The following is a 14,011-nucleotide window of genomic DNA, read 5'->3' as shown; positions in this document are numbered from 1 at the left end:
CACCTGCCTCCAGCCTATATTTACCTTTCCACAAGCAGGAGGGAAGGAATTTCTGGTCAGACAACAGCATTTCCACCTCTCAATCCTGGCTGACACAATCGTCTTTCACAAGTAGTCCCAAACCCTTTAGCGTCCATTTAGTCTCTTCTAGCTGATGAAGCCTTCACTAAGTGAGAAATTAACTCTCCCTTAGAAAAACCCTGACACTCTGAATTCTAATTCCAGTGGTCTCAGAATTCTAGTCAAGTATTTACTACAGTTTTTAATTATAGCAGGGAACACCCTAGAACATCTTCCTGTAATCCTACCTTATGGGACTCCTCTCTGGAAGCTTCATAAGTCACGGCATTTTTAATCGTGCAGGAAACACACTGATAAGGAAGTAAGATGGTTTCTTGCACTGCATTTCAAGCCAACATACTCCTGCTTTCACTACTTAATTAATTATAGAACTTAAGGAAACAGTGTCACAGGAGACAAGGAAGGGAAAGAAGTCTGTATCAGAGAAATTACACTCACCTGTTGTACTACTCCAACCCCTTCTTGACTTGGGGAAGAGGAGACTGGGAAATTCCACAGCTGAAGTTCAAATATTTCAAGTGAACTCAACAAGTGCAAGCATAGGCCAATGCCCTTTATTTAGAAGAGAGGCTAGAGTATGTGGGATTTGTATCCCTTGCATTGTAAAACTATCTTTAATGAATCATATAGCTTAATGAACTCACTGCCCATCCCACAGAGACGAAATCTGATTTTAAGTTTTCATTGTTTGGCTGGCTGGTTTCAGCCCAATGTGATTATTCAGTAAAACCATTATACATCTTTGCAAACCACTTCATTGTCTGCAGCTTCACTGCTAGTTTTCTTTGCTTAATTTTCTTTTGTTTGGCAAAATGATGTAGTAAAAGGCTGAGTTGTAGAGTTTTTACTGTAATCCATCTTTCCTTTGTATAGTTCTGCTTCACCTGCAGTTACCAGAAATTACAGATGAAAAGATTAATATATTAATTAACCTGTAAACTTATTTTAGAAGCTTGGGGTCTGTGCCTGGTTCTATGGGTTACAAAGAAAATTTAATTTAAGCAATATTTCATTATTATCTACAGGCTTAGGTTAGATGCACCACAACAGCTTTACACATCCAGAAACTCCAGAAGGAATTACAAGCTCCAGGGCTTCTTCAGTCCACCCAAACCCCACAAAAGCATGATTGGCTATAAAAAAATTCCAGAATTACTAATTTTGAAAGGCACAATACGCAAACCTCTGAGACCCCAACACTTTCTAGAGCTGGAATTCTAGTGAAACTGTATCTTCACCAGAATGGCTGGTGAAACTTTCCTAAGACCAAGACCCTAATAAGCTCAACTAGACTTTTTACAGTTAATTTTCTTGTCTAATACAGTATTTTCCTTTGCATATTTCTCAGCTTTGAACTCTGCTCTAATCTCCTTCAGCTATGGGTAATTAATTAATGAACACATCAAAAAGATTTAGCCGCAGGGGCTCAGTTTGGGATTGCAACTCTCATTTCCATTTGAGAAGCTTCAAATTTTAGTTCACATAGCAGCCATTGCTAGATGTTGTAACAGCAAACACAATTTCCTTTCCTCTGAACAAACAAGCAAACAAAAAGCAGTATTTTCTCTTCATAGCCTAGTGGGTGAATCTCTGAGCTGAGCAGTAAACACCTTCCCTAAAAAGGCTTTTGCAGCAATTCAATGAAGGTGTTCAGAATGGTATTTTGTACTGCACTCTTCTTTCTGGTATCAACACATTACGAAAACTGTTTGCACCAGTACAGAGCTCTCAACATACTTTGATTACAGGAGCTGTAACATGATTTAATGGAAAACTTCCTGCAAAATGAAGTAGAAGAACCTGCAAAGAGGGATGTCTTGATAGTATTACAATCCAGTAATTTATTTTTTTTTTAATAGGAAAAGCCTATCAGATTGGCAAGTGTTGAAACAACAGGAAAGATACAAAGTTAACAGGGATATAAAAAGAGGTGGTCGATTAAAAAGCTCACTTGGAGTGTTGGCTCTAGTAATTCCTAACTTAACTCATGACTTAACACTGTGGCATGGTTTTTGAATGACAAAGGCTAAAAGGCACTTGATGATTTCCAATGAATTTGATAAATGTGATGATTGTTGCCCACTACACTCTGATACATGTCATGTGAGGGAAACACTTTCTGGATTTGAGAATAATCAGAGGTTGTTGTTCACTTTTTTAATAACAAAGTGGTTACATGTATTCAGAAAACAGAATTTTCAGTTCCTGTCTCCCATTAAAAAATCCCACAGATTAAACTGGAGAATCTTCAAAATATAAAAATAATAATCCCCTGGTTGCCCAGCAGATCCCTAATGCTGCTCAGGATATCCTGGAATTATTTCTAAACAGCAATGTGCTTCCTAAACTCCTATGCCAGCATGGAAGTCATGAGGTGTCTGTGATCAGCAGCCATCAAGTCAGGATTAGATGTAGGCTTTATCAGATGTGCTCACATGCACTCATATAAACCTTCCATAAATTTGTAATTAACAGCTCTGAACTTTATTGGCATGTGAACTGTGCTGTGCTAAATAGAACTTGTGTTGTAGCCTCAGGAAGCTACACAGTGTGGAAATTGTTGTTATCCTTCACTGATACTGGTACCCAGATTAGAAACCTGCATTACAATGTGCTTTCTGAACAAGTCACACTATTACGCAACACTGCATTTGAAGCACCTACTGCAACACTTGATACCTAGCAGAATGAAATCCCCTTAAAAAGGCATTTACACTGATGCTGAAAACCTTTTGGCACAGGTGATAAGGCAGAAATATGGCCGAATCCCACCTCTCCTAATCACTGGAGGGCACAAGGAGATATAGGAATGTTAAGAATAAAGTGGCCACACAATTAAATCTGGGTAAGAGAGATTGAAAGGGCCTTGGATTTCCCAGTAGAGAATGCTGAGGCACAGATCAGTCCTTACATGGCAAACTCTCTTACACCAGGCTCTACCCCATTTTCTTTTCCAAGCAGAAGGACACAGAGGAGAACTGCCTGGATTTCCAGAGAGATTGAAGGAACCACGTAAGCAACTTCCCTTTCTCTGAACACACAGTTGCACGTACATGGTGGCAGAACTAAATAATCACATTTCACAAAACATATAAATTGGAATATTTTTCCTTTTTTTTTTTTTTTTGAGAACTCTCAGCATTACTGAGATTCTGGTGCAGAGAAAGAATATTTGTAGAACTAGCTGTGAAGTTTAACTGAAAAGCCACCATTTTTTTCCTTCTTATTAGGATTTTTTACTTGTTAGATATCTAATACTTCAGTGCACTTAAGTGTCTCTCAAAAGTCCTCCTCATTTGTGATTGAATTTATAATTTCCATTAGTGCAACGTGAGCCTCACATACAGAAAACTGGCAGCAGACACTTGAATATTTATAGACTGCAGTAGCTCCAGATAAACTTAATATTCTATATTTACACAGCACTGATCTAAAGGACCAACAAAACACTCCAAGAACAGGTGTGTAAGCACTGATTGAAGCCTTGGAAGGAGAGGCACAGAGCCCATGGTAAAACCCTTGCTACCAAAAATGACTCCCTAATGTGAATTGCAGGCTGTGAGGGTTTTCTTCTTTGTATCAGTATTCAGAGGAACTGCCTCACTGGGAACATAATTTATGTTGTTGTGGCTGCTGCAGATAACCTTAGCTTCTGAGTAAGAGATGGTCACAAGCAAGAAATGCTGCAGTTATTAGAGTCAAATAGGACAAAATAAAATGCCTTGTTGTATGTGTCTCAGGAAATCTCACTTATCTTTTCAGATATGGATGGAGTTCTATCTGTTTATATATCACAGTGTATTTATCTACTCCTCCTCTAAAGAAGTCCTTAAAGCTTGAAACCATCACCATCCTTCACGGTTATTCTGCAAGCACAATTCTCACTGAGATAGAAGAGGATGAGACCAGCCTTTCCTTTCACTACATCAGTTTAAAAAACAATTCACACATTTAACAAATGTGCCAAGTAATGGCATTCAGTGTTAGCATCTAACACTTGAATTGCATGGGAGAAAGCATTTAAAGATAGATGCAGGTTCTGGTCTTGTGATTTATTTGGTTTTGCTTCTCTTATTGGGTTTTTTTGGTGATTCTTGGCCTGATAATAAGCTCACATAATTTCAATATAGTAGGTCAATCCTTCCTAAAATTTATATACACATGAAAAGCTCAATGTTTCGGGATTTATCCAAACACACAGTTCCTGGATTTGGATCGCAGTTATCTACATTTGAAGGTTTACTCTGTGACTGCTTTTCTTCTGCTAGTATTCTCTGCTATGTGGTGCAGATACTTGGTCTAAGTTGTTACTGGTCCACACAAAACCTAGGGAATTAACTGAGTTAATAGGTGAAAAGACCAGGAAGACTTTAGCAATGGCTATTAGGACCCTGGGGGGAATATTAAAGATATTTACAATTGCCCAAGAGAAAATTTTATAAGGGTAGAAATGGTCACTGCCAAGACTGCCATCAAGTTTCATAGATTTTCAAGACGCCCTTCCCTTTCTGGAGCCAAAATAATTAGCAGGAGCGAGAGACATCTTCAAGGCTACCTTGAAGACTGAACTTGTCCTTGCCAGACACACCCCATCAAGAAGAAAGTTCTGCTGTGTCATCAAGCACAACACACATTCCCAAGGTAGGAAGAAAGCTCCCCTGACATTCTCTTCCTTGGTGTCACTTCAGAGCCTCTGGACAAAGAGACACAGTCCATTGTTTACCGATTCCTCTCTGCATTCCTGGGCAATTACTCAGCCATCATCTGGGGTTTGTTTTCCTAGGCCAATCCTGTAGGCACCTAGGGCTGGAGCTATCTCCCAAGAAGCATTTCAAGGGCTTGTTTTACCAGACCACAGTACTCAGCACACAGAAATTTCCCAATACTGGATCATCTCAGACTCTGGTCTTAATACAAATTCGTATCTTTCTTTCACTTTCTTGCCTTTCAATTGCCCCTCCATATCCACAAAGAAGAAAAAAAGATAGGGTGCAGAGTTTTGCATTTATCTCTAAATTCCTGGGCAGTGACTCTCTGAATTAGGGAGCTCTTGGTTTACTGCCTGATGTACAAGCTCCTGTGATCCACTGGCATCTCCTCCTTCACCACACCAGCCAATTCAGCACTGAACAGCCTGCAAAACCAAAGACATTCTGTCTGCACAGCTCTGTCAGGGTTGTGACAGCGTGTCTGTACACATGGAGTGCAGGATAATCCACCTGAAAGCCTCTGCAGCACTATGAATAGGGGTTTGTAGCTACATTGCTTCTAGCAGGATGACATCTCTCTTGCCTTCTGACTGTGTCCCCATCTCACACATCCCATGCATAAATCAGAACTTAGGGAATATTCACTGTTAAGTGGTGCTTCAGTGTCAAGGGCTCAGCAAAAGCGGATCAGGAAGAAAGAAATAATTCCAACAGAGTAGATGCCCAGAGATTAATCACTGAACAACCAGTAAATTGTCGAGACTGTGGCCAGTTTTCTGGAATTTACCCAGTTTCTGGACACTATATTCTGTTGATAGTAGGCCACATTTGATCCCAAATTGAAGTCTTTAATAAGTCTCTAAGGCCTTTAATTAGCCCCTGCATGATTTAGAGGAGACCTACAGAGGACAACAGCAGGTTTGTATTTCTGTAGCACCACAGACTTTCAGTTGAACATCACCACCCTCCGTGCCAGCCATCACACAAAGGTGATGCGTTATTGCTGCCCTCAGGTGGGTCACTCATTCGACTCCAGCTTCTCAGGCCAAATCAAAGTCATTCTGCTGACCTCTTTTAACATGTTCAGCACACACCTATTAACTATATATTCCTCTTCTATTTCATATCAAAATCAATGCAATATTCATACCAAACATTCACAACTGACTATTTCATAATTATTTTAAATTCCTAAGTAGGAAATCAATGTCTGCGACAGGCCTGTTCATTTGTGTTCATCAGGGTGGACCTTCATCTCCTGCTAACCTGCATTTTTAACTGCCTTTGCTGAGGTGTGATGGATTTGTCTCCCCACAGTAAAAACAAGATTTATTGTTAAGTACTGCAATGCATAACTAAAGTAGCAGAGAGCAGGGCTTGCCTGAGGTGTGCTTCAGTGCATTGGAATGACAAATTTTCGAAGAAGAGGGTTTATACACGTCCACTGAGATTATAAGGTTTAAACAAAGAAACAGATATACCACAACTGTAGCTGGGTTTTCTTTTTTTTCCCCCCCCCTTCTTTCTTCCTGTTTGCCTTGACAGTAGAACTTGAATGGTAGAGAAGTAGTATACAAGTAATTTGTTTACATTTTCTTAAAAATTGCCCAGAAACTGTCAGGGAACAAAAAACCTGTCACATCATTAATCCACAGCACCACACACCTCTAAAGTGTGTGTAATCAATACAGAAGAACACAGAATCCACAGAGAAGAAGAAAGTTTTTTCCTGAACAATTACTCCTAAAATAGATGCCACTTGGGCTTATTGGCTGGACTGGGGACTGAGAGCCTCAAATGGGATGTGTGCCTGGTCCTGAAAACTACTGCAAATGTACCCAGCCCCCGCTGGCTCCAGGGCATCCAAAGCTGTCCATCTTTACTCAGCATATCCTCTTGAGTAGATACTAGCAGGTCTCCACCTCTTTCCTTGTTAGACAAGGTTTTTAATAGCTTAGTGTGCTTTTGGGCCTTGGGAAAAACAGGCCTAGCTGGCAGCACAGAAATACATTAATAGTTCATGAACTGTTCTCTTAATGGCCTTTGGAATTGCCTCCAGAGATGCTTCATTTCTGCCATGGTTCATACCCTGCTTACTTTCCATTTCAGCCTTCTTTGATGTAGGTCCCTCCAGTCAGACAGAAGAATATAAATTAAGTCAATTGTGATACAGTCACTATTAATACCATTAAACTATACAAATATATCCATTAGCCATATGCACTATTAGTATTAAGGCATGTCTACTCATGGGACCTCCTGTGGAATGAGGGAGGTGTGAATTTGTAACTTTTTTCCACACACAACTTATCCTCAGTGTAAGGTCTCACTGTTACACAAGGCACACATCTGCAAGAGGAAATTAACCAAAACCTCACCAGAGTGCTCAGTCTAGGGTAAAAGTGGGAATAGCACTACATTTGTCATCCTGCTCTGCCAAAATCCATGTTCTGTCATTCATCCTGATACACAGAACGTGCAATCAAAAATACCAATTACCGGCATAGCTCAGCAGTGCTGAAGATTTATAGAACATTTTTTGTTACAGTTTAGGAAATTGATTTGCAAGTAGTGCTACATGCAACAATCACCACTATTTGTACGGAACTGTAGACTACATTTCAGCAAATGTTAACTTTTAAAGCCAAAAAAAATCAAGACTGCACCTTTGTCACACGCACAACAGAGAAAATACTGGTGCTCAAAATTACCTGTTTTGGTCCCGAGCCAAGTCACCTCCTAAATACCACACACTTAAAAAATTACAGCCATGCTCATAATAGTATTTTAAACACAAAGTGCTACTGAACATTAATCACTTTAAAACTCTTTTCTCATGAAGAGAGTAATACACAGAGGTAGAAGGGGCTTTCCGTTCTTGCATTTATAAGATTCAAAAGTGGAATTGTCTTGCATATAAAGCTCATTATCCTGGATTCCTCTGGGAAAAAGCAAGGAATACATTTGCATCACGATCATGTTTCTGGCCTCAAAAATTTTTTTGCACTCTCCATTATTACTGGCATACTAAAGAAACCTGTTTTATTGCTGACAAGCCTTTTTCCAATAAAACTAGATCACCAGCGCTAATTGTAATTACACACATTATGACAGCTTCTAAAAGCCTGGCAGGGAAAGCTCCCAGTGTCTCCCACCGCTTCCTGAACCTCTGCAGAGCCACGGCAATTTGCATCAGCGTGAATCTCATTTCCTGAGCAGCACCGCTCCAGAGATGCTGGATGACAATCCAGGGCCATTAGCGTTTGCAGAGGAGCGCGGGCACCCCATGGGAACTGCCCGACCTTCTGGGCTCCCTCCTTCCCGTCACTCCCACGGCAATGGCTTTGCTGGGTGATTCCCCACAGGAACTCATGCTGCTGGCACACAGGACCGACAAAAGCAAGGCAGGTAGCCGTGGAACAGCTGAGCCAGCTCCTGGTGTCAGCCCACAAAGCAATTTAGAGCCAAAAAACCTCTGAAAGAATAACACAACATTCTCAGAAAGAATGCTCTTAGTTGAGGGCAGATTACTACCACCTACACATGGCAATTTCAGGTATATTAACTTCCTTGTTTTCCTCATCTCTCCCATCTGTTTCTTCTATTTTTGCATGCCTGCATCACAAGTGTGTGTTAATTTTTATTTGCCTGTCTCCCCTTTCCATCTCCTCTACATTCTTGCAGATTTGCCAGCGGCACAGAGTCTGCACTCTCCTCTTCAATGGGCAGACTCCAGAGGGACTTAAGAGTAAGAAAGGAAATTAATTAGGAGTTTCACTCATCCAGGAAGTGTTCAAATGTAGAGCAGCTGGAGGCAACTCAACAGTTTTGACTGGGCTGTCAAAATGCGCAAATCCCTGTACCTGCTTAGTCACACTGTCCTCCTTACCCTGACTCTGTTCCATCCCACTAGGGATGCTACACAAGAAATATCTGATACATATTAGGGTTTTATGGAAATTGTATCTTTCTCAAAAATTTCTGGACCAGCACTTTAACTACTAAATCAAGTACTGCTTAAGAGCAGTAATATCAGCAAGCTCCCTTCCTCTTTGTTCTTGTGAAAACCTAACACCGGTTTTGTGTATCCCTTCACGTGGTATTTTATTTATTAATCTTTGTGTTTGGGAAACCAATGCTGAGTTGCTGAAATAACAACATGTGGCAAAGATGTGCAGTAACTTCATTTATTCTGCTGCACCAGAGCATACTCCAAATGTGTAGCAGGACTCTCACAAACAGAAGGGGAGACAAAAGCTTCCCAAAGCAGAACACCAGCATCTAACACTCAAGAGTTATCTGCCACTTCTCCAGTCTGCTGTGCAGAGGCATGTAAGGGTATGAGCATCCATCCCAGTGCTCCCACAAGGTGGCTGGAAATGGGATTAAGTGTGCATCACTCTCTTACTCTCTGTGCCTCAACTCTAGCCTGCTTGTGTGTCTTGAGATTATGCTTTTGGATGTAATGTGAACCTTGGGACTTGACCAGAAGGTCATCAGCTGAATAGATTTTCTCCCACCATCTGTGCTGTTTAATTGTAAAAGCCTTGTCTCTCATGAGCTGTGCACGAGGGCAGAGGGACAATGTGCTGGAATGAGCTGTACTGCCATTCTCAGCTTGGAGCTGGCTAGTGAACTCATGCAACAGACTATTAACTTGGGGAGCTCACAGACCTGTGAGAAAGAGCTGAAAGCAAATTTATTAACCTTATTTTAATTGATACTTGAAGCTTAGTGCTCTCTTGCAGCAGGTAGCACTGTTAGCTTGGCCTGTAATGACTTGACTTGTTTCATTACACAAACTGGTGATAAAACGAGTTGTCTCACTTATATTCAGTACCTAAAAATTGCCTTTATGAGATACACTGATCCACAAATGCACTGCATTAAATACTTACAGGTTTTTTTTCCACAGCCTTCAGACTCAGTCTGCATTAACCTTAATCTTGTGAATAAATCTTGCCCCTTTCCACTGCACTGAATGAGAGGGAGAGTGATTTTATCTTCTGGCCACTTGGCTCCATCAGCACACCCTCCCCAGCAGGTCACTTCACACACAGGCTGGACATGCCCAAGGGAACAGGGCAGCACACGAGTAGTTGTGGGCCACCTGGGAACAGTATCATCCAGCTGAGAAGTGACAAGTGTTCTTACATTCAAGATTCTGAATGTAAGAAACATCAAGCACTTTGTGCTTTTGAAGAACTAGGGACAGTAACAGGAACATGAAGATGACCATTTAAAGGACATAAATAAACTTTATGACCCCAGCCTAAATGCTGCTGCAATCTCACAGGTGGAGTGGGGTACTTTGGATGGATCATGATGGGAATGGACATCTGCTGTCAGTGGTATTTTCTATGTTTGCTGTGCCTGCTCAAGTTCCCTCTCTGTACAGATGATTTCTGCAAGACAGTGAGGTGAAGACTTGCTCTGGACTGCAAAGCAAGAAATCTGTGTGCCAGTGCGTAGCCATTTGAGGAACTGTATGAAATACCTTTTGAAACATGAAGGTAAGCTTCAAATGCAGGCAAAGTCAAGCTTCAAACAAACAGACAAACCCTGCCTAACACAAGGTTTGATAGAAGCATTCACTACTGTGTACATCTAGTGTAAAAAAAGGAATTCCAGTCAAGAAAATACTTATCTCAGAGGCTTTGATGTCATGTCAACAGATGTCAGATACTACTAAAATTGTGAAGTCTACTGCATCAGTTATAAAGGCCTCTCATTCAATTTAAAAAACCAGAATTAACATAGTAATCTGTTTCCTTCTCGCACCACTGTGGTTACACGTTGTGATTGCTGCTAACTGATGTAAAACATGCAACTCCTACCTTGATCTCTGTCTGACTTTTTTCTGATTTACACACAGATTGGAGGTGCACTGGACATGTTCACAGCAATCAATACAACAGCTGCCCTGACAGGACTTTGAACCTCACCACACACAAACACTGCATCCTCAAGCACCACATGTAATGCTCTGTATTTCTCTGAAATTTAAAATCTCATGTTTGCTTCCCAGTATAATTCCCACACTCAATCAATACTTGTTTAATATCCATACTATAACCAAGAAGGTTCTTTGAAGCCACCTTCATCAATCTTTTTCAGCTGGAATTAAAAACTAATTGCAATACATTTAAGAGACACTAGAGGGAAGCCAAGATGTCTCAACAGCCCTCCCTAATAATACTGCTTGCAGCCCTAAACCCTAAGTTAAAACCAAACATCCTTAACATGGTGTAGAAAATACAGACTATACTTACTGTGTTTAAAGATGCCAAACAAATTACTAATTTACAGGATGGCTCTGCTGTTTCTTTTCCACTGGCACTCTGCACGCTGTAACACTTCAGGCTGTTCCCTCTAGGTGCTCCCTTGGTGATGCTGAGAGCCTGGAATTTTCACAGTTTTAACACTTGACAATAATCTCTTGAAGCATTCAGACAGTGTGATAACTTGCTAATATACACTGTAAATACAAGTGGTGAATATGTTGGTGTGTTTTCTTCCTTATTTACTGTTGGTTGCCAGCTGCCCCAGTAACTTCAACCATGGACATTTTTTTTGTTATTTTTTCGATACCCATCACACCAATAAGGCTACCAGAATCCCCAGTTAAACCTCGCTGTGTGTCCCTTCACCGGCACTACAAGCGGGACTTACCTTCACCCAGAGTGCAGCACTAAGTCAGATGCAATTATGGTGTGAACAACTGATTTATAACCTGTTCTGAACTGCAGTGATCAGGCACAGGGCCTCTTCAGGGTACACCAAAAACCCTGGTCATGTGATGAACTTCTCCTTAAGTCCCCCTTTCCCCTCTCCCCAACTTCTTACTCGGTCACTCATGTTTGTTCCCAAACAGCAAGCTGCTGTTTGTTCCCAAGCAGCTGTTTACCCCTCTGTCACTGTCCCCAGTCTAGGCTGACTTCATATCCTCACTTGTTATTTAACAATGAACTACCCTAGAACTTGGTCCCCTGGCCATCAGTTCTGTGAAAGCAGTATTGCTTTATTTGTCCCGCGGCATACTTCAGTCTCTCAATTCTGCTGTCTGTTTGGAAGCGACGCAATTCAGGGCTAACCATCCACACGTTTACCTTAACATATCTGTTTATCTTCACTCCCCAGCAAAAGGGGTAACAAAACAAAAACAAAAAAACCCACTTGATATACAAAATAAGCTGATGGTAACACAATGCCAAAAATAGCTTATTATGTTAAGTGCAAGGGAGAAAAGCCTTTATATAAAGCTTGATTGCAACAACATCTCAATTTACCAGTTTAAATACAAGACTTGCATTAAAATATTTCTTCAGATACATCTCTTGCTCTAAAGTGGTTTTTAAATTTATATACACATATCCAGTTGTAACACTTGACAGTAGTCTCATGAAGCATTCAAAGAGTATAACTTGGTAAGTACACACTGTGGATATGAGTGCTTAATGTATGTATGATTCTCTCTTTCAAGGGTTTGTAACATTTTGTTGAGTACTAGCCTCAGACAGGTGACCAGCCACCTGATACAGTATAATACCCCCAAGCCCTTCCTCAAGTCCCACAGCCTATGCTTCCACAGCTCACTGGATCCAGATGGTGTTGCCTCTTTCTGGTCTGCGAGATTCCACTGTCAATTCTCCAAAAGTAGAGAAAAACTGCTCCATTTCTTTCTGCAGCATATCATTCCTCTTCTCTGCATCCTCCTTCGCCCGCTCTGCGTTACGCATTTTGATTTCTACCATCGTGAACTTCTTCCGCTCTTGATCCAGCTCTTCATGCAGGGCCATCATTTCAGTCTCCAGGGTGAGATTTCTCTGCTCCAAGCTGCATGAAGGAAATAAAAGCAGACAGGTCCTGAGCAGCACTCCTCACTCACTCAAGCAGAAACGCACACCACCAACAAATTCATACACGTCTTTTCATTTCTAAGGTTTAGACTGAATTTCTCCTGGGCATATCTACAAACCATGGCTTCATCCATGAACTGTTCGCACAGGGCAAGTTCTTTGGCATTTTGTTAAAAAAAAAATAGCTTTGTCTCTTTGGTAGCTCAATTAGAAAACACCTTCAGCAAAAGGCACAGAAGGAAATAGCTCCCTCTAATTCTTAAGGAGCAGGCTAACTGTTCCCTTTACTTCCTGAAGTGTTGACACCCAGCTGCTGCTAGTCGCAGTAGTGTTACCTACAAGGTCAGAATAGTGCCCTGAATGCCTTTGTTTCACTGCTAATCTCCTTTCTTCAGCTGACCAGCCTGCTGTATTTATTCGCCAATATGGACCTGCACGTATCGGTAAATATCCTGCACGTATCTGTAAATATGGTTGTCGTGAAGTTCAGTAAAGCAAGGTCCCTACGCCTGTGTCATGGCAACCCCAGGCACACCTACTGGCTGGGCAGAGAAGAGACGAGAGCAGCAGCCCTGCTGAGGAGGACTTGGGAGTGATGGTTGATGAAAAACTCAACATGAGCTGGCCATGTGTGTCCACAGCCCAGAAAGCCAATTGTATCCTGGGCTGCATCCAAAACAGTGTGGGCAGCAGAGTGAGGGAGGGGATTCTGCCCCTCGGCTCTAGTGATCTAGTGAGACCCCACCTGGAATGCTGTGTCCAGCTCTGGTGACCCCAGCATAAGAAGGACATGGACCTGTTGAAGCAAGTCCAGAGGAAGACCATGGAGTTGTAAGAGGACTGGAGTACTTTTCCCTACAAAGACAGGCTGAAAAAGTTTGGGCTGTTTGGCCTGGTGAACAGAAGGCTGTATGGAGATCTTATTGCAGCCTTCCACTATATGAAGGGGGCCTACAGGGAAGCCAGAGGGACCCTTCATCAGGCAGTATAGTGATAGGACCATTGGGATTGGCTTCAGACTGGAAGAGAGTAGGTTTAGATACGATGCTTGGAAGAAATTCTTTACTGTGATGGTGCTGAATCACTGGCACAGGTTGCCCAGAGAGGCTGTGGCTGCCCCATCCCTGGCAGTGCTCAAAGCCAGGCTGGATGGGCCTCTGAGCAATTTGGTCTTGTGGGAAGTGTGCCTGCCCATGGCAGGGGGTTGGAACTGGATGATCTTTAAGGTCCATTCCAACCCAAACCCTCCTACGATGTTAGTGGTACTAAAGGCAGTCAGCACACATATTGAACTGTACATGAAGTGCTTCCCTACACTGCACACTATGCTGGAAAGAGTGATGCAGGTGAAAGACTGCAACA

The 14,011-nt window shown here is 41.7% G+C and overlaps 1 protein-coding gene across 5 annotated transcripts in view; it reads right to left on the bottom strand.

Moving 5' to 3' along the window:
• Positions 1 to 11,894: 11,894 nt before the first annotated feature.
• ARHGAP24 (Rho GTPase activating protein 24) overlaps positions 11,895 to 14,011 on the bottom strand; it is a 181,894-nt gene continuing 179,777 nt past the window's right edge. For all 5 annotated transcript variants that reach the window (XM_038136612.1, XM_038136615.1, XM_038136614.1 and 2 more), the window contains one exon: positions 11,895 to 12,626. In XM_038136612.1, coding sequence (XP_037992540.1) covers positions 12,383 to 12,626 — 244 coding nt within the window. In that variant the 3' untranslated portion in view covers positions 11,895 to 12,382. The remainder of the gene's footprint in view (positions 12,627 to 14,011) is intronic.

Source organism: Motacilla alba, chromosome 4 (genome assembly GCF_015832195.1).
Source record: "Motacilla alba alba isolate MOTALB_02 chromosome 4, Motacilla_alba_V1.0_pri, whole genome shotgun sequence".
In the NCBI taxonomy this organism is placed as follows: domain Eukaryota; kingdom Metazoa; phylum Chordata; class Aves; order Passeriformes; family Motacillidae; genus Motacilla; species Motacilla alba.
This window is presented reverse-complemented; position numbering and strand designations above follow the sequence as displayed.